Source organism: Natrix helvetica (genome assembly GCF_964273705.1).
Source record: "Natrix helvetica genome assembly, chromosome: 7".
In the NCBI taxonomy this organism is placed as follows: Eukaryota; Metazoa; Chordata; class Lepidosauria; order Squamata; family Natricidae; genus Natrix; species Natrix helvetica.
Window position 1 is genome coordinate 44673397 of NC_138558.1, and position 20619 is coordinate 44694015.

The 20619-nt window shown below is 37.4% G+C and overlaps 1 protein-coding gene across 1 annotated transcript in view; it reads left to right on the top strand.

Moving 5' to 3' along the window:
• The window catches only part of SORBS2 (sorbin and SH3 domain containing 2), a 201500-nt gene that overhangs the window by 118998 nt on the left and 61883 nt on the right, over positions 1–20619 (top strand). The window contains exons 8-12 of the mRNA XM_081959704.1: positions 1230–1733; positions 4977–5121; positions 8205–8398; positions 18965–19031; positions 20107–20151. Of these exons, the coding sequence (XP_081815830.1) occupies positions 1230–1733; positions 4977–5121; positions 8205–8398; positions 18965–19031; positions 20107–20151 (955 nt within the window). The remainder of the gene's footprint in view (positions 1–1229; positions 1734–4976; positions 5122–8204; positions 8399–18964; positions 19032–20106; positions 20152–20619) is intronic.

Here is a 20619-nt window from a genome sequence, read left to right on the forward strand (position 1 = left end):
TTCATCCACCTCCTTCCCAAAGAATCATTTCCTTTAGAAATATTTTCCTATTATGTACATATATAGCTTTTTCTTTCATGCACATTAATATTACCTACATATATATCAATATAAGTATCCAATATAAGTTGATTTTGAGTCAAGCCATGTAGATCTCAGCAGTCTTAGGCTCCTACAGTAATATGTATGAGTTGAGCCTGAAATTTAGAATTGTGGTTTTTGCTTTTGGAAATTTGTATACTTCCAAATGATTTATATTTTAATAATGGGAAATATATCTATGTGGAAAACTTTCAGCTAGTAGAAACAGCTTGTTCCATGTTGTCTCCTTCCAAGTAGTCTAAATAAGCCAGGGGTGTCCAAAGTTGGGAACTTTAAGACTTGTGGACTTCAACTCCCAGAATTCCCCAGCCAGCCATGCTGGCTGGGGAATTCTAGGAGTTGAAGTCCACAAGTCTTAAAGTTCCCAACTTTGGACACCCCTGAAATAAGCAATAAACCCATTCCTCTTCGTTGATTATTTAGTGAAAACTTTCACGAGTTGAAGGGGGAGCGAAATTAGGGGACTTCATTTTTCCCCTGTTGTTACAAGCAGCCCTTTCTTGCTTCCATCCAGTTATTGAGATGGAATTTGAAGAGGAGAAACCTACATATGTGTTCATGCTTCTCTTTTTCCCCTCACATTTATCCAGATTCAAATGTCAGGAGATCACTATCAATGGCACAGTCTCATTTCTTCTTCATGGCATAAACTTCTCCTATACATGAAAGGGATGAGTATCGTGATCCTTTTTGCCATTGAGTCTATAAGAATGTCATGCAATTTGTATACTCCTAATGTACAGTCCATTGGTTTCATACCTTGAAACCATTATACAGGAGTCCTTTAGGAACTGGGGCTTGTTTGTTTAATTCTATTGAAAACTCGAACAGTATGAGCTTAGGAAATGGATATAAATGCTTATTCAATACACTGTAGTTTCTGGCGTTGCTTCTATTACTGCTTGACAAATTCACTTAGTATGTTTTCCTTCTAAAATAAACTTTATTTTCTTTTCTATCTGATTTTTATTTTCAAAGCTCGGAAAAAGCCACGCACAGAAGTGTGTGTCTTTTTTTCTTTCTTTTTGTCTACTCTCGAACACAACTAAAGGAAAACACTTTTAAAAATCGATTTTAGTAATATGTTTTCTTATGTTTTGATTGTTTGTTTTTTTCTCAAAATTCAGCTTGGAAACCAGAAAGTGCCTGCCAGTGTGATGGAGGTAAATGCTTCCCAGACACACAGACAAACGTCAGCTGAAGCTGCACCGTTGCCTCCCTCATCACCACCACCACCACCACCTCCTCCTCCTCTTCCCATGGCTCCGGTTCACCAGCCCTCTCTCTCACCTGACAGTGGCACCCATGCAACATCATTTCCTTTACCACCATGTGATGATTTCTGGCCGTCACATATTTATAGAACCCCGGCCCTTTCACCGTTCTCCTATACATACCCCTTCCTTGTACCTGACACTCTGCTCCACAAGACTGAAACTGACTCTATTGTGTCAGCCATGAGTGAGTTCTCCTCTCAGCCAGTGAGCGAGTTCTCCGCTGCCATGCTAGATGAGCTACAGAGCTGTAATTATGATACTACTGACTGTTCTGAAACACCTTCCCCAACCTTGAGCCAGACGTCTGCTGCGTCTGATAGCACCACCTTAACCTCCACTGCTGCCAGCTCTCATGTAATTATCCTTCCTTTTTTCTCTTCCATTCTTTTCAACCGTGCTGTCATGGTGGAAAAGAAGCTAATTTTGGTCCGTCACCTTATTTAATTAATTGACATGCTGATCATTGGTGGTATCTTGTTCTGTAAAGATTTTCAGCTTTTCCCATGCAATAAGGAATATGGTGGGAGGGACGTAATTCCAATATTCCAAAATGGTGATTTTTTTTACAACATCAGTGAAATAGAAAACAGTTCTTTCTTTATCTCGTCAATTAGAACTAGGAGGTTGCACTTGTGTCTTGATTGACAACTTTCAAAGGGAAGGCCAGTGAAGCAGTCCAGACTGGATGGTACTGAAGTGTTCAACGGGATTTTTTCTGTGTGTTGAAGTTGAGGGAGGTGTGAAAAGGCATTAAGGCACTATTTTGCCCTCAGTGGAGAAAACCATTCCTATTTGCGGGCAATACTAAGGGATGAAAGTTTAAGTCACACATTTGGCCCCCTCAATCTTCGTAACATCTCAGGGCAAATAAGACGAAACAGTTTTATCCACCTTGTGTGCTCTGGGGAATGCTAATAGGTCCTGATGTCAACTGTTGCAAAAGCTATTCAAATGTCTTTTTCCACCTGGGAAATGCATAAACTTACCTTCTGTCACTGGTATGCTATCTCACTCCAATTTGCAGCTTGCAAAGATTGTAACAGAAATGTGATGGAAGCTTAAAGCACACCTGCACACCTGCACATGTTCAGTTTATAACTTTATTGTCTTCTAACTCTAAGCTGATTAGCTTCCAAAATTAATCTGCTTGGAACCTGATTCAGAAAATTGCTGCAATTATGGTTTTGAGCTGTGGGGTTTAGTTTTCTGTTGGTGGGAACTCTTCCCACATCCCACATCTTCTGGATTCCTCATCCCACTCCAAAAACCAAAGTATCTTGGTTTTTCTTTCCCTCCCATACCCAACTTCCTTCCTTGCCAGCTTAAGGTACAAAAATTACCAGTTTGCATTGCCTCCTCCTTCAGGGCATTAATATTTGGAAAATTGGCTTTGGCTAGAAGGAGCAATGGGTAATGCAAGAAGGAGCAGGTGGGAGTATCAATTGGGCCTCTTGCCAGGTGGGGTCTGCCTGGAATGAGCATGAGAGGTTTGTCATTGTGTCTACATTTCAGTGTCATATTTTCACCTCAGCACACCCTTGCTCCAATTGCTTCAACTATCCTGACTGAATCTATTGGTTATAATTCTTCAGTCCCTCATATTAAAGAAGAATGGTGTTTAGAATATAAGCATATCCACAGCATGTTGCTAGCTTATATGTACAGAATCTTTATGCAAGTTGCAAACAAATGAGAAAAAAGTGAGAAATCTGTATATGTATGCCCCTACAATGGAATTTAAAATATTTGAAGAGCACAAATATACACACTTTGATAACTATTAGATGTAATCACTGATTGCATAAAATCGATTTTAAGTCAAATTTCTCCCCTAAACTAACCCTGCCCTTTGTATGAGTGCTTGTGTGTGTGTGTGTGTGTGTGTTCATATGTGTGTGTCAAAGAGAGAGAAAGAGACAGAGAAATACAAGTATAATTTTACAATTCAATTTCTGCAGTGCATCTGAGTTATTTTATTACATACTGTATTTTAAAATGAAGGAAGATAAGAGACTAAAAGCCCAAATTCTTAACTAAAAGCAAAAAATCCTAAATGGGCGATAAACACATTTATCCTATCATCAAACTGAGAAAAAGCTGAGACATATATCCAATAAATGAGTAAAAAAAAATTGTTCCCAGGTTAGAATAACAACTTGAGCATAGAATCCATTTATTCCTATAACTTGCAGGTGTTCTGTGTATTTTATAGATGACAGCTGTGTGGTTGGCCTAAAGTACTGCCTAAACAGGAGTCTGTGCAGGATAAAGTGAGAAAGTCAATATGCTGGTTCAATCAAAGCAGTGCCTGTTATGTTGCAATGCGGCAAATAAATTTATTATAACAATAAAACACCAAACAGAAAGATGTCATGGCCAATATCCTGTTTTTGACAATGACCAGTATTATATTTAATAAAATAAATTATTCAAATTGACAGAAGTTTACATTTTAAATGACCCATCATACGTTAAAACAGTATTAACCAAAGACCATAACATGATATGGATCCTTGAAAGTTTGTAGGTTAGCCTAGTATTTGTAGAAAAACGTTCATCATTTCCCAAAATAATCGAGGGTAGAGGCAATTGTTTCCAATGAAGTATATTTACATTGGAAAATTTAAATACCTATACACCTGCTGTAATTCCTCCTTATGATGTACCATAGTAAAGTTCAGTCCACACAGATAAAAATGTAGAGAAGAGCAAAGTGACACATCACTCAAAGTAATCTTCCTTCCATTCTTCCTGTTTTTTAAAAGAATTTTGAGGCCCAAAGCTTGTCTGGATTTTAAAAAAAACAAACAAATAGCAACCCATTAATGTTGAAAAAGTTGCAGTAATGTAATCATAAGAAATGGAAGCATATCAAAAAGGGTGGTACTCTTTCAAAAGAAAATAGTAGAAATATTAACAGAATTCAGCGGACAGTGTATACATTCTTATAAAAGGTACATATTGTTCACAGATTTCAGTAGTTACTGATTTTTGTCACTTGAAAGAAATGTGATTATTAAATTTGGTACTTTGGGCTAGAGGGCTCCAAGTGAATAATAGTAGGAGTCAGGTATAGGGAAAACAAAAATTAGATCTTCAGGAGAATGGAGAGAACAATTTTGACTATCCCCTTCATTTTGTAAGCAGTTGTTCAAATGCTACTTTAACTGAGGCCTTTGTGAAACCTAATGTAACTAGTGATTAAGGTGTTGTATTAAAACTGAGAAGATCTAGGCTCAACTCTGCTCTCAGCCATAGAAACTTATTGAGAAACTGTGGGCTAGTTGGTCTCCCTCATACCAGACTCTTGCACAATTCTTGCTCTAAGATAAAACAAAGAGAGATCTAATTCCTATGTAAAGTATCATGAGCTTTTGATAAAAAGTAGGACTCCACATATAACAAAATAATTTCCCCATAATTCTAGGAATGATTACGGATTGTAGCTAAACACTGGAAAACTGGCTGCTGTTATGAATGTTACCATTCTCTCCTTCATCTTTTATGTTGTTGGTGGATTTCAGACTTCAGAGGTGTATTGCATATGACTAGAGATGATTTTGGGATTTTGTTTTTGTTTTGTTTCTTTCCTCTCAGGCTCAGATAACAGTGAATGGGAATTCTAGCTTGGCAACCAGCCCAATGAGTTACTTTCAAAGGCCTTTCTCCCCTTCCTTGGCATACTCTCCACCAGTCTCATTCACTTCAAGCTCCTCTCTCCTGCAACAGAGTAGGACCATGGGTGAGTTTGGAATGCAAATAAAAAATGACACTTTCTTTAAATCCATAAGCATTATTCACTGATTAATAAGAATGTAAACTGAAATTATACCAGAATTCCACCACACACAGTGCTTCATAATTCACTTTTCTCAAAATAGGTTCCAGCTCTTGTTGCTATTTTACCATCCCACATACTGATAATGGTAGCAGAAAAAAACCCACACGCTGCCACTTTTTTTCTTAGCTTCCAAATGACTTAAGAATACTGGCCTTCTGAACAAGAAAATTTGACGGCATGTTTTTGTGGCAGCCAGAATATTTTTTCTACAAAATGCCATGGAAAGAAAGTCTATCTAGATCATCTGGAACTAAGAATATGTAAATTTGGTCAGTGAAAGTGGAAGCATACTGCTTGTGTGAAACTTTTAAATATATCATATTGTATCCATGTCACCACAATGTAAATTAAGATTATAGGCCCGTGTATCCTTTATGAATGTATGACAACTGTTGTCCAATAGTTGTTTTTTAATTGTTGAAAATAATTATTTCAATTGGATTAAATATTTCTTCATAAAGCTAAACTTAAATCAAGTGCAGCATATTGTAGATTGTTTAAGTAAAGCTACTGAGTCCATGCCACAAAAAGTTGTAATATGAACTATGCACGTTTGCATGTCTAGCAATTTCATTCTATTGAATCCTTTTAATATTAAATTTCTTTTAATATTCCCTCCATCGATTGCTGTACCCTATCCCCGAACTCTACCATAATGATGATGTTTTCCTCTTTTTACAATCCTTTTTTTATTATTTGGGAAATATGCAAACTATTAGGTGATATCCAGTACAACTTTCACCCCAAAAAATCAGGTTTGTTCATAAACTTTTGCATTCCTTCATTCCTGAGAATATTTCAAAGCAGTCCAGTTTACTCATACTTTGGGTCATTTACCACTGCTAAATTAAAATGTTCTCCCACCATCTCTTAAGTCAGCAGAAAACCAAACAAGCATAACGTCTAGCAATTCCCATCTTGCTTACTGCCGCTGTTCCCAATCATTGTCATTCACCTCTCTTCTTTCCAAAGCAATTGGTGACAAAATTTACCTGATTTCTGTCCTTCAATGTGAGTCAGAGAAGAGAGAAAATATTTTGATTTTTTTTTAAAGTGACAAAGACATGCTTGTGTTGTGAGTGCACAAATGAGAACAATAATGGCCAAAGAGAACATTTTTTCCACCGCTTTCTGCTCCATCTGCTGCAGTCCATGTTGTGTTCCACTCAACTGTCAGTTTTTATCCTCTAAATCAGGGTTTCCCAGCCTTGGCCATTTTAAACATGTGTCTTCAACTCTCAGAGTTGGGGGATTATGGGAGTTGAAGTCCACACATCTTGAAATGTCCAAGGCTGGGAAACCCTGCTCTAAATCCATATTCTGCTATACCTCATTGAATGTTCATGAAGTTAGATTTGAGGTCCTCATGCCTTTTGAGTTTGTTTTTGTATTTTAATCTCCTCCTCCCTTTTATGCATTATAATTTAGAGTTTTAAATATAGCAAGAAACATTTAGATAGATGATAGATAGATAGATAGATAGATAGATAGATAGATAGATAGATAGATAGATAGATAGATAGATAGATGTCAGAATATAGTACAGATGTAATGAAAGGTTTCGAAATAAGCTTCCTGTCATGAACAGGGTTTCAGAGTTGTTGTTGTTTTGCTACAGTTATGATAAAGTGAAGGATTAAATTATCCCCTCAGCTTCTGAAAATGCTTTTTCTATCTCTCTGCAGACTATATTTACATTCCTAAAAGCCTATAGATTAATTGAACTTGTACACTTGATGTTATGTCTGGTTATGCCTTAAGCTCTTATGATGAAGGCACACAGTTTTTGCTATTTTTGGGCTGTAGAAAGACATTCCTTTTTCTCTCTCTCTAAATTTAGTATTATGCATATTTGGAGAAAAGCCCAGATATCTAGATATTTTATCCATGCTAAACCTAAACCGCTTTACCATATATGCTCCTAGCTATCTTATTTATAGTTTGCAAATTTTAATAAACAAAAGATCTGATGTCATATATTAATAGCATTACTATTAATTTAATAGTTCAACTATAAACATTAATTAAACATTACATCCTTCAAATCAGATAAATAGGTTGGGTTTCCTTTAGAACTATGAGTGATCCTGCCGTAGATCAACAAGATAACTCAGATTTCAAATATTGAATAATAATAGTACAATTAAATCTGAACATTAATAATAGACTACGATGGCTGTTTCTATACTGATTGGTCTTAGTATTTAGTCATAGTCATCTATAAAATGAGAGTGTTGACATTTTGCCTTTGATCAAATCTATTTTGCAATTTTGAAAATTTTCTGTGGGAATATGTGACTTAACTTAGATTTGATTTTGTATTTTAAAAAAATAGTGAGAGAAACAGAGGGAGGGATTTAATATTTTTTACTTGCCAAGAGTCCCCCTGTGAAGGAGATGTGTAATTTCAATAATGTGATAATTAATTAAGTAAACTGTTTTCCACAACCCTTAGTAGCAACTGCTCTGCCTGTTGAGATTTCTGTTCAAAGTAGAGTTTCATTATTAGGAATTTATAATTACAAAATGTCTTCTCTTTCCTACCAAACTTCCATCTGTCCAGAGTTTATGCTGGGTCTAACCATTATGATTTGTAAATAATGACTTATGGGTTTGGAATGCAGCCAATTGTGTTTTGTGATTAAATAAAGCAGTGGTGTTGTGAACTTAAGGTTGCCCGTTTCAGGCTGCAAAAATCTGGATGGCCACAAGATAGTCTCACAAGATTATCTCTTTGTTGCTACCTGGTGGTCATCCTGACATTCGCAGCCCAAATCATCTGCTCTGATTTGTAGACGCCTTCCAGCATCTGAAGCAAAAGACCTGGAGAGCTAAGATCTGCTGTGTTCTAGTGCTGCTTTCCACCTAGTAGTACAGAAAAGATCATCTATATGTGTCTGCATGCCTTGTGAAAATGCATTTTCGAATATGCAGGCAAAGCAGGGCAGTTCTACCAGTTGTACAGCCTTATATTATCTTTGTAGAATCCACAGAGATGTACTCACAGCATGCACACTCTGTTGGTGGCGGTGACAGCAGCGGCAGCACGACCACCACCACCACCATCCCGATCTGTAGGACTTCAGAGGAAGAAAAGAAAGTCACAGTCATTAAAGCACCACATTATGCAGGAATTGGGCCAGTTGATGAATCAGGAATTCCAACAGCAATTAGAACGGTAGGAAATGTGTGTGTGTGTGTGTGTGTTTGTGTGTGTGCACTTCATACAATGAATGTCTTGTTGATTATGGCTTTTTCACATTCTTCCTGGCTTTATATAACAGGAATTAAAATATGCACAATCAGAGTCGCTATGGAGAAAGAGACAGATATACCAGAAAAGCCCTGTTTTAATTTAGTTGCCATCTCCACTACACCATTGTTAGGGAGAAAATTGTTTGCTCCGTTTTTTTCAACCTCTTTTAAAACTTGTTCAACTTGTTCAAAGTTTGGCATTTACTGCCACTTTATCAAGATGCTCTAACATATCCTGTCACCCCTTGCGTTTATGAGTGAAGGGAAATAAAATGAATGAAAGAATGTAAACACCCTCCTACTAAACAGTCTCTGACTTAGCTGTAGTGCTGGGAGGCATAGAACGGAACTGGGCTCCCTGCTTTGCTGACATGGAATGAAGCAGAGAGGAGAGCACATTTTCAGGTCAATGTTGAACACTTGCCACTAGTTAGTGCTTGAGTGCTTTTAGGATGCCACAGTGAAGTGTTTTGTTTTCAGTTAGGCTGAAGCATTTTTTCCACACTGCTGCTCCAGCAACCCTTTTCGTCTGGGACAGGCAGCAGCAGTAGCTGCTGCAACTGGTAGCAAGAACAGTTTGCCAATCTTCTCAACGAAAGGGATAAAAGAACAAGGAGGAGCAGGAATGAAAGCAGCAAAGCCTTTCAGATTTCAGGTGACTCTTTGAGCAAACTGTGCTACGGAAGCAGTGGGAGTAGCTTGCCTGCCAATGGCTTCAGTGGAGATTCAGTTGGGGCGGGGAAAAGGGGGGAAGGAATTGATGGAGAAGTTTTGATCAGGTAAGATGAGATATGTTTTAAAAAGTAAAAATGGTGGGCATTAAATCCTTTCTTCCCTTAAGTATGATTTCTTTAAGGATATGTAGGCGATCATGATGATTTTTTGAAGCCACGGCTTGATTATATAGAATGGCTATTTATATTGACACATGGATTAAATTCTTCCAATTCATATCTAATGTATTTGGCACACAGATAACTATATATTAAAATCTTTCAAATCAAATTCTCTTGGTTGTCTCACATTTGTAATAATATCTCATTTTGGTTAGCATTTTGGGGAAAAAATATCCCCGTTGGATAGATGTTTCATCGTGTTCTCTTCAATTCTATGTTCAGAAGTCACTCTTCTAGATTTATGACAGCTTATTCTTGGAAAAGCATGCTTGGAAATAAATGTTTTATATCTCAGAACAACTGCAGATAAGAACATTAAAGAATTATATTTCGTGCACAATTTTGATCTATTTACAAAATTGTTTTAAAAATGGAATGCACACAAATTCACCTTAAGATTCAGATAAAGTAAATATGCAAGTAGTAGAAGTGTCTCAGTTGCAGTAGATATTTATATTTATTTATAAATATGTAACCTAACAAAATTTAATGTATTTACCATTTTAAAACTTACTTTAGGGAATATATCCCCCTTGAAGTACAGCTTGGTAGAAGAAAGGTGGATTGATAAAATGTATAAATAAATAGCTAAGCTAATGGATAACTGCTGCAATCTAAATGAGCTATTCCATTGCACTCAAAATAGAAGAAAATAGAAGCGTATCATTTTAAAATCAAATGTTCTATGTGACCCTTTCATTAAATATGTATGAAGTATTCTGTTGAAGCTCCGTTATGATAAATACTCTCCTTTGCTGGGAAATTAATATACTTTTTAAAAAAAAACATTTTTATTTGTTTTTGAACAAGGACAAACATAAAAATAAAAATAGAAAAACCATCTACAATTACAAATTGTAGAAAGTGTGTCAGTTGGTTACAATATTTCCATGCATCTCTTCCGTAGTCACCACCTGCTTTTCATATCAAATCGCATATTTTAAATTCACCTATGTTCATGTATATCACAATTATTATATCTCAATCTTAATTTGACTATAATTGTTTTTACATCTTTTTATATATAATATTCAAAATCTAGAATAGGATTATATGATAGCATTCCATTAAATCATCCTAAAATCATCCAATCACAATACATCTTTATAACATATTCTAGATAAAACTTTTAAACCTCCTCTCATAATCTCCATGTGTTGTTTATCTATATGTATTGTTATCATTATTAATCATTATTTAACTATAGCTATTGTCGCTTCATTTTACACATACTACTAGTAAACTAAATTTAGCTTAATTTTTTATTATACATTTTCATTGCATCAACCTGTATCTTTCCAGTAATAGTACGGTCTTATATCTCTTGCCATTTGTAGCATTAATGTTCTAGTTACTTTCTTAATAAATCTTGTATAAACTTCTCTTGGCAACATGTTATTTCTTTCGTATCTCATAAAAGCTTGAAACCCAACATCTGTTCTTTCCATCATCTTATCTTTGGTTATCGCTAGTGCTTCTGTCAAGATTTCTCTCCTTATCTCCATCAATTTTTCTCTCTTTTCTTCTTCTGTCTGGGGTAGAGTTCCAATCCATCTGTCCATCTATCTCCCCTTTCCATATTCCGCTCTTGCCATTACCAACCATGCTCACTTTGTTGTCAGTATCCACAGTTTTCTTATCTCTTTGCTCATTTTTTTCTTCCATCTTTTGAACTCCACTTTCTTCATTTGGTAAACATCCTCAGTTTCTCCATCAGATTTTTCTGTTTTGTATTCCATATTCTCCAATCACTTTTCAATTCTCTCTGTCACGACTAATAGATTTTGAATTTCAAACATAGTCATTTGCAATGTTACAGTTTCTTTTTCCTGCTGAGCCATTCTTTCAATTTTGCAGACACTGCCACTATAGGGTTCAAGGCTATTTTAATAAACTTCAAACAGGTTCATTTATTATCTTTCAAATCAAAATGTTGTCTTCCCTCCAATAGCTAGTGATAGAACTTCCAAAAGGCACCTGTATAAACAACTTGTGCTCTTCCTACTGTCACTGTCAGTAAACAAACTGAAAGAACCTCGAATCTTAAATGATCAAAGAGAAAGAAGAAAAAACAATGTATCCAGCCTCCAGCCTCTAAGTGGCAGTGTAACTGTTTTTCCTCCTGTTGTTACATCCTCTTTATAATCCTTATTATCTTCTTTATATTCCAAGCTTAAGAAAGAAAAAAACCTTAAATGGAGATAAAAAACAATCAATCAAATCAAGCCTTATTAAAAAAAGAAGAATAATTTTAATCCATAGGTACAAGCAAAAGTGAAAAAAGAAGAAGAAAGAATTAATCCATTCAGTTTAAAAAATAGGGAGCCGCTACAAAAGTTACATCTGTGAAAAAAAATTAGAAACTGGATAACACACTAAGTTCAATGCAGATCAATCTCGCCGCCTACAGTCTTCTGTATTCAATCTTAACTTAACTTAAATTTTTTTCTTGCGTAGTCTCTTCCTCTAATAATAAAATTTCCTCACCACTTTCTCTTTCCGCTTTCTTCCCGTTCCGGAGCTGTCCCAACTTCAGCAGATTCATTAGCTGTGTTTCTGTCGCTGGAAACAAAGGGCTATTCCTGGATCTTTCAGGGACTTTGCAGTGTCCCTGAAATCAGCAGGAGGTGCCCTTCTCAATCACCACCTCTGCGGAACGGTTTAGGTCCAAATGAACCATCCAGCAGCAGAAATTTGACTGCGATCTCGGAGCAACAAGATTGCATGTCGTGCCATCCCTATCATCTCAGGAAATTAATATACTTTTTATCATTCTTATAATGTTCCTAGATGACTCATAGAATGACAAAGTGCTCTTTGCTATTTTAAAAGTAACTTTGAAAGTGGCCCTTAATTGACGTGGAAGTTGTTTTTGTTAGTTGCTGCAATGACTATGCTTTCCAGCTAACCAGGATTTACCTGTAGCCTTTCTTCATTCATTCCAAGATTCTCAGATTTGGTATAAAAGAAATTTATATCTGAGGATGCTTAGGACATTGGTGTCTCACACTGAAATAGCCTCCTGATTGCTCCCAACTACATTTAACTCATTATCATTAGAAGTACCAGCGATAGGAAAATTTATAATCCCTAAGTACTAACTAGTTAATTAAGAATTAAACCTATTACACCTGAAATAATGGCATTTGTTTCAACATGTTATTCATCTAATGATTTTAATAGTTACAGGAATACCCGTGTATTTTTTTTTGAAGTAGCCTTAGTGGATTAAAGCAAAGCTCAGAAGGTCACAACAGTCTTGGCATAGACCTGTGATGGTGAATCTATGGCGCGCGTGCAACAGGCGGCATGCGGAACCATTTCTGAGGACACGCGAGGCATTGTCCTGTCAGCTCCAGCACGCATGCATGTGCTGGCCAGCTGATTTTCGGCTTTGATTTTTGGCCATTTTTTACTCTCCATAGGATTCCCTGAAGGAAGGGGAAAGACCCAACACGCAAACCGGAAGTTCGGGAACGGACTTCTGGTTTGCAAGTTTGGCTGTTTCCACACACATACGCGGAGGCTCCAAGGAAGCCTCCTGAAGTGTCCGGAGGGAGAAAAACGGGCCAATGGGCAACCCGGAAGTCCATTCCTGAACTTGCGGTTGCGTGTTGGGCCTTTTTTTGCCCCTCCCAGGCTTCAGGACAAGCTTCCCAGAAGTCCGAAGGCTTCAGTGAGGCCTGTGCACATGTGCAGGCAGGTTGTGCATGCATGCACAAGGGGAGGGCATTGCATTATGGGTGTGGGCACCTGCATGCATGACACCCCCTACATTCCCCCATGCTTTTGGTATGCCTCGACAAAAAGGTTAGCCATCATTGGCCTAGACTTTCCAATAATTTGAATGCCTAAAGTAATTTATATGTTCATTTCATGTGGACAAGCATAGTACGGTGCACTTCTGTGCACTTCATAATCGCACATGTTTATTCTTTTGTACCTTTGCCCAAAGACAGAACACCAAATGAAAAGAAGCCACATTTTAAGCATATTAACTTCTGCAATAAAGTATGAAATTAAAGTTTTTGGCTTCATCAAGTAAAAGTTAGCTGCAAGAACGGAAAGTTTTAGTACTGTGGCAAAGTTGACTACTATATATTGTGCCCTTTGCTGAACAAAAGTATCTTTCAGCCAAGGGTTTGGAAAGATATTTTTGTAAGATGTAATGTCTACCCATTTAGGAATTCTGATCACTTTCCAAGAGTTTAAGCAACCCAGCACCCTATTAGCCTATGAAGGATGGAAATAAAATTTTATAAGTTGAGAAAATTTAGCAGTTATATTAAATCCTACTTAAAATAATCCAATGTAAGAATTGTCTTATTGACTTGTTAATAATTGCCCACTGAAAGTACTACAAAGTATGAAAATATCTATTATATCTTGGAAGCTGTTTTGGGAAATATAGATTCCAACCTGCTAGCTATAGAAAACATTGGTCTTTTGAATTTTTCATATATAGACTTCATATAATTTTATTTCTGTATTTTGGGGGTCCAAAACAGTGTGAGTATAAAAATATATCCTGAGTACAATAGAAACTAGTTTATATATATAAAGATAGTTATTGTAATATAATTTCTAGATTTCTTATTACATAGTAAAAGTGTCAAATTAGGTAGCGTAGATGTATGAATAAATCATTTCAGATGTAGAAGCTTTTGTAAATAAAAATATTAGAGTGCCTTTTTAAAGCACAGTGTCAAATAGTGAGATATACAGAACAGCTAATAGTAAGTTTTATAGAACAGATGCATGCATCATTTCCATTTAATAAAATTATGTCCTGTATGTTTTTCATCATGTGCGGTGATTAATCTGTTCCTAGGAAGAGAATAGAGGCATTGGTGTGGCATATTTATAGCATACTACAAGATAACATTGTATCATTTACAGTGATGCTAGTTGTACATGGTTTTGCATTTGCTTACTTGCTTTTATTAATCAAATGATCAATCCAATGAAACTCTGAATATCACCACCCAATATTTTGGAAAATTACACTGTTTTAACCATGATTACAAATCTATTAGCATGTGTTTAAGAGAAGAGATGGGTTTGTTTCCAAACACAATACTTTACAAAGTGTGTTTTCTTAAAACTACACTTGCTAGCACCAGTCTTTGGTTGTTTTGCTCTTGTTTGTTGTAATTTTCCCTCACCCTGATGAACTTTCAAAGAAAAGTTGATACACTTTCAAGAAAATTATGGGCATTAAATAATAAGGATGTGGATATAGTTGGGTTCTGCCATTTGTCAGAAATGGTGTAGGATCTCCTGCTTGGACAGGGGGCAGTGGTGGGTTATGACCGGTACACCCTGATACGCCCCAGGTACCGTTCTGGTATGGTGCTCCGGAGGGCCCACCTGCCCGCCCGCGTCCCTTACTGGTAGTTGAGCTCTTTGGCTCTTCCGCGCACACTGGAGCATTGCAGAGGCGTCGCGGAGCATCGCAGAAAGTAAGGATGCATGCGCACACTGCCAGGTTCATGTGGTTTACGCCAGACCCCATTGCACCATACCGGTAGCAACATGATCCGGAACCCACCACTGGCAGGGGGTTGGAGTAGATGACCTACAAGATCCCTTCCAACTCTGTTAATCTGGTTTAAATATATGGTTTCCTAGAAATGTTTGTGTGTGATGTGATTAGATAGATGTGACAGATTAGACAGATGTGATTATTGCATTTCTCTTGTCGAAAGAAAGACATAAATCTGCAGGCATAAATCTGCTTGGTAACCAAAGCCTGATAAGTACTTGTTAAGCACCAGCTCTTTCTCCTATCTTGCACCAGGGCAGGAGAAAACAAGGTGGATGGCATTATTATTTATTATTTAGTGTATGATGATGTACTGAAAGCTTGGAGTCTACAGCTTCTAAGACAGTAGTCACTTGGCAGCAGAGGTTGAAAGGTATTAGCTGGTGATGTCACCCTTCTCTGGGGGATGCCTAATGGGGACTCCCCTCTTCTGTCTCTATGTGGGGCTCCCATCAAAGTGGTACCTATTTATCTACTCTCACTCTCATGCTTTCAAACTGTTAGGTGGGCAGGAGCTGGAATGAATGGGTGTAACTCACCTTCCATGCAGTACCTCGGTCTCAAACTCAGGCTTGCTGATCATAAAGCCACCACATCCCTTGCAGATGAGAAGATGTCTTTCTGGGAATATACAGGAATGTCTTTCTCTAGCATTATGATAGGCCTTTCCACTTCCAAAATCCTGCCTGTGAATTTCTCCACTGAGGAAGCACAGTAGAAAGGAACTAGATAAGAAATGATGGGCCAATCCTTTGGATTACCCATAATTTTAAAGAACTGGCTCACAATTTAATCACCTATGTGGAAAATAATTGTGATGACCCGGGCTGAGCACAAAAGCAACACAGCCAGAATGAAGTCCCTTTTATTGGCGCAATTCCACCCCCCCCCCCTTCATTGCAAGTCAAGATCAACTCTCCAAGCACATACATGCACTTCTACTAGTTCCTAGCTGCTGTGAGTCCAGAGGAGCAGCCAGTTCTGAGAGCAGAAAGAGTTCAGGAAACCTGGTTCATCGCACAAAGGGTCACTGGGCTGTAGCACAACCTGAAGCAGAGCTGTGTCACTGACTACTTGACCACAACCAGGCTAGGAAAAGCAAGCTGAGTCGAACCCAAGCAAAACAAAGCTAGGCAAAGTGGCAAGATGTCGGGAACAGCAAATGCGGCTGGAAAAAGGCAATGCTTGTTCCTGACAAGTGCTCCTCCCCATGGTGTCTCTTTAAATCTTATTCTCCAGGTGAGCCTTGTCATGACGTGTGAGGCGCTCTCTTCCAAAGTCATCTGTTCACCCTGTGCTGAGCCCATCTCCTGTCCAGTTTCCGTGTTCGAGGATAGGGGGTGGAATTGTTCTTCTCTGTCGCTCCTCTGCTCCACTGTCTACTCTTTCTCCCTCCTTCCCCCTCACTCAGTTGTCCTGTGCCCTTTCTCCATAGCTGGAAACTCTTCCAAGGCCCGAGGGACCTGGGACTACCTTGTCCTGTTCCTCAGTCGTTCTTCTGGGGTGGGTGAGGCTGCACCATCCTCTTCTGTTGGCCGTGGCTCCGTCTTGTCCTCCTCCTTGGACCTAGGCTCCAATGGGGACATGACACTAATGTACATTTAGAAAATATGAAAAACCCATGTGTATTGTTGCCAGTTATGGACTCTGTTTAGGAGAAAATTGGGTGTTGCCCAAACTCTAATGTAACAGCAATAATATGTTTTTCTTACTATAAGTTTAAAAAGCAGTATTGCTGGCACTGTCTCTGGATTTATGTTCTCTACCACTTCCCTGTTTCTTGGACTAAAAACAATTTTATGTATATTGCATTCAGTAGAATAAAATCAAGTTAAATCTACGAATAGCTTAGCTTCTTGTCTCATATAAAATTTCAACATTTGATTGCTAGAATTGTAATACATTCTATAAACCAGGGGTGTCCAAACTTGGGAACTTTAAGACTTGTGGACTTCAAGTCCCAGAATTCCCCAGCCAGCCATGCTGGCTGGGGAATTCTGGGAGTTGAAGTTCACAAGTCTTAAAGTTCCCAAGTTTGGACACCCCTGCTATAAACTATCCAGTTTTAATGGAGTAATGCTGTTCTTTGTCATACAAATGTTGGGTCTGCCTAATTCCGAAAAAGACTAAAAGACATTTACTTGAACTAGATTTTTATTGAGAAAAGGATTTTGTCCACATAGTCTGCATAGTCGGTGATGTGCAGGTAGACTTACAACAGTTATAGTTACAATCGTTCATTTGATGTCCATTCAAAGTTACAACATCACTGAAAAAAGTGACTTCTGACCATTTTGCACCCTTATGACCTTTGCAGAATTGCCATGGTCATGCGATTTACATTCAGATGCTTGACAACTGGTTCATATTTATGACGGTTGCAGTGTCCTGGGGTCACGTGATCCCCTTTGGTGACCTCCTGATAAGCAAAGTCAATGGGGCATCCAGATCCACTTAACAACGGTGGCATTTAATTTAACCACTGCATTGATTCACTTAACAACTGTGGCAAGAAAAGTCATAAAATGGGGCAAAACTCACTTAACAAATTGTTCCCTTCACCACATAAATTCTGGGATCAATTGTTGTATATCAGTTGGCTACCAGTATGTGTTTTAATCGTATAATTCAGTCCACTGGCTTCGTTTTTCAGCCATCTGATTATCTGGATGAAAAATAAACATTTTATGTGTGAATAAATAAACTTGGTCTATCTGGATTTTTTTGATGTAAGTAATGTTGAAATATTATAGCTAGCTTTTCTGGGTGTTGTTGTTGTTTTTTAAATGGGCTTTTGGCCAATGAAAATTAGGCTCCTACTTTGACAAAAGATCACTTGATTATAGGCTGTTAAGCAGAAAAATGTAGGCAAGGAAGAAAAACTCTAGTGAGAATAAAGTGCTTCTGTTAACGGTACCATTTCGGATTAATCATCAGCATTCAATGTCACACGTATAGTGCATTAGACACTTAAATGGCACTTGCTCTTTTTCTTTGTGTTACACTCTCAGATAATATGACAGTAGCATCTAGTCTTTTATTACAAAAAAATATGCCTAACGATTTGAATCAAGTTGAATGTCATTCAGTTGCATGCATCAGTGAATAAGATTAACTCCTAATAATAGTAATGGTCTTCAGATTCATGGAATCTGATGATGGAGACTGACACCTTATTTATTTTATCTGACCAGAATCTTTTCCCGCCATATTTTTATTTTATGTATAATGAGTATATTGCATCATTTCAACTAAACTAAGCAAAACATGCTAACTATTTAGGGGGACTCATTAAGAGCCTAAACAAACCACTTTGCTTATGTTTTATTAATCACCCACTTAGCTCATGCCTGGACTACTGTAATGTGCTCTATATGGGGCTGCTCTTGAAGAGTATTTGGAAGCTTCAGTTAATTCAGAACGAAGCTCAAATATTTTTGCACAATCCTAGACTTGCACCTCTTCTGCGGGAGCTGCACTGGCTGCCCATCTGTATCTGGCTATAATTCAGTGTGCTTTTAAAGCCCTATATGACTTGGGGCCAGGCTATTTGAAGGACCACCTCTCCTCTAATACATTCCCCTGGCCCTCCACGATAGGAAGGCAAGGCGTGTTATACATTCCATCAGTTAGGGATATGTGTCTGGTGGGATTAAAAAAAAGGGCCTTCTCAGTGGTGGCCCCTTATTTATGGAACATCATTGCCCCCAAGGTACAGTTGGCTCCTAATGTGCTGCTTTTCCTAAAAGCCCTGAAAATGTGGTTTTGTCAGTGAGAAGCTTGAGAACCACAAATGAAGATGAAGCCAATAAAGGGCTGATTTGACTGTGTGGTTGCTGACATGGTGGGTGAGATATTTTATGGGTGTTCATTATATGGTGGATTTTAAAATTTTTGTAAGTTGCCATGAATCACCTACAGTATGTGTGAGTTGGGCGACGATATAAATCTGATAATAATTAAATAAATAAATAGTTTCCTACTTCGTTAGCACTCTGGCTTTTGTACTGATTGTCTGCTAATTGTTTAAATTTTAATTTCTTTTTAGACTGTTGACAGGCCAAAGGATTGGTATAAGACAATGTTTAAGCAAATTCATATGGTTCATAAGCCCGGTATGTATAATTTCTACTTTTTTTCTTCCTTTTTTGTAGCCTTGCTAACAGATTAGAATTTTTAATAGATGCTTCTTTTATTGTTTATTTCTTGTTGTAATTCATCCCACCTCAATCCAGAGGAATGTTAGGCTGATTATTATAGCTAATAAAAACATAAAAAGAAACATTGCTACCCAATAATTAATTGTGATAATAGCTACAGCCATAAATAACATTTCCCATTTTTATTTGTGTTTGATCCTTTATTTTTATTAGTACTATTATAATTTCCATTTTCATGGCTGCCTGCTCCTGCACAACTCTGGATGTCTTACGACATCGAAAAGAGTGTAGAACTAACTGTTCTATAGACTGGATTAATATAGACACCAGTGAACAATAAACAATTCTCAAAGGCCCCTGGAAGAAACCATTTCTGGAAAACCACAAGAGTTAGGACTACTCTTGCCTTAGGAACAGGCTGTTCCATAACAGGGAGTTCTCATACCTTTAACTAGGTCCTCTCCTACTGCCCAGCCAAGGGGATGGGAACTCTTAGTAACTCCTTCGCTGCCTGGATTAGACAACAGAAATTATTTGTGAGTCTCTTAGATGCTGTGATATGTAATGTCTATGTACTGCATCTTTAATCCAGTAAGTCTCTTAAACACAGTTCTCTATTTTTTCCCGTTAAAGAAAAACCCCTGCTTAGTGGTCTTTTCAAGAAGAAGAGAGTGAAGGGCTTAATATGAGGGTACTGAAGACATCCAACAAAGCAAATTTTCATTTGCATTCCTTGGAATTAATAAGGCTTGATTCCCATTGCTATTGTTTACCAAGGCAACAAATGAGTTTAGCTGCTTCAGTGATGGAAAGAAATTAAAGGTTCTTTCTGCATATTTGTTAGAGTTCATTTGTGGCATCTTAATTTGAATTCTGAGTGAGTACAACTCTAGTGCTATATCACACAAATAAACTGGATAATAACACCACAAATAATAAACATTTATCAAAGGAGAGAGTTTAAAATTGCCTTACTGTGGATAAATTGACAGATATTTCACTGCTATAACATTTTTCTTTCTTTTTGTAGATGATGACACTGACATGTATAATACTTCATATGCATATAATACTGGTAGGAATTACTCCTTCCTTTCAAATGGGTCTTTTCTTTTTAGTGCCAGCAACATAACCCCATACTTTATTCATAACTCATTTTATCTATTTAACCTCTATATTTGGGTTTTGTTTCATTATTTTCCACATTATTTTCACGGATGTAGGTATGCTGGTTTTGTTGTATTCGGGTCTTTTCCCGTGTAAGATTATCTTACACGGGAAAAGACCCAAATACAACAAAACCAGCATATATATTGTAGGGTACTGCTTTGTTTCTATGCGCAACATAAAGGATGTTCACAACCCATAAAAGCATATTATCCTGCCCCACTTTGAAGGAAGAGCATGAGCATTGAAAGCTCTGATTTTCATCAGATTCCAAAACAAAATCTGTAACCTAAAAAAAAAAAAATCTACCATAAATAGATCCATCCATTTCACTGGCATGAACAATATGGTAAGAATACATTAGAAAAAATTGTGA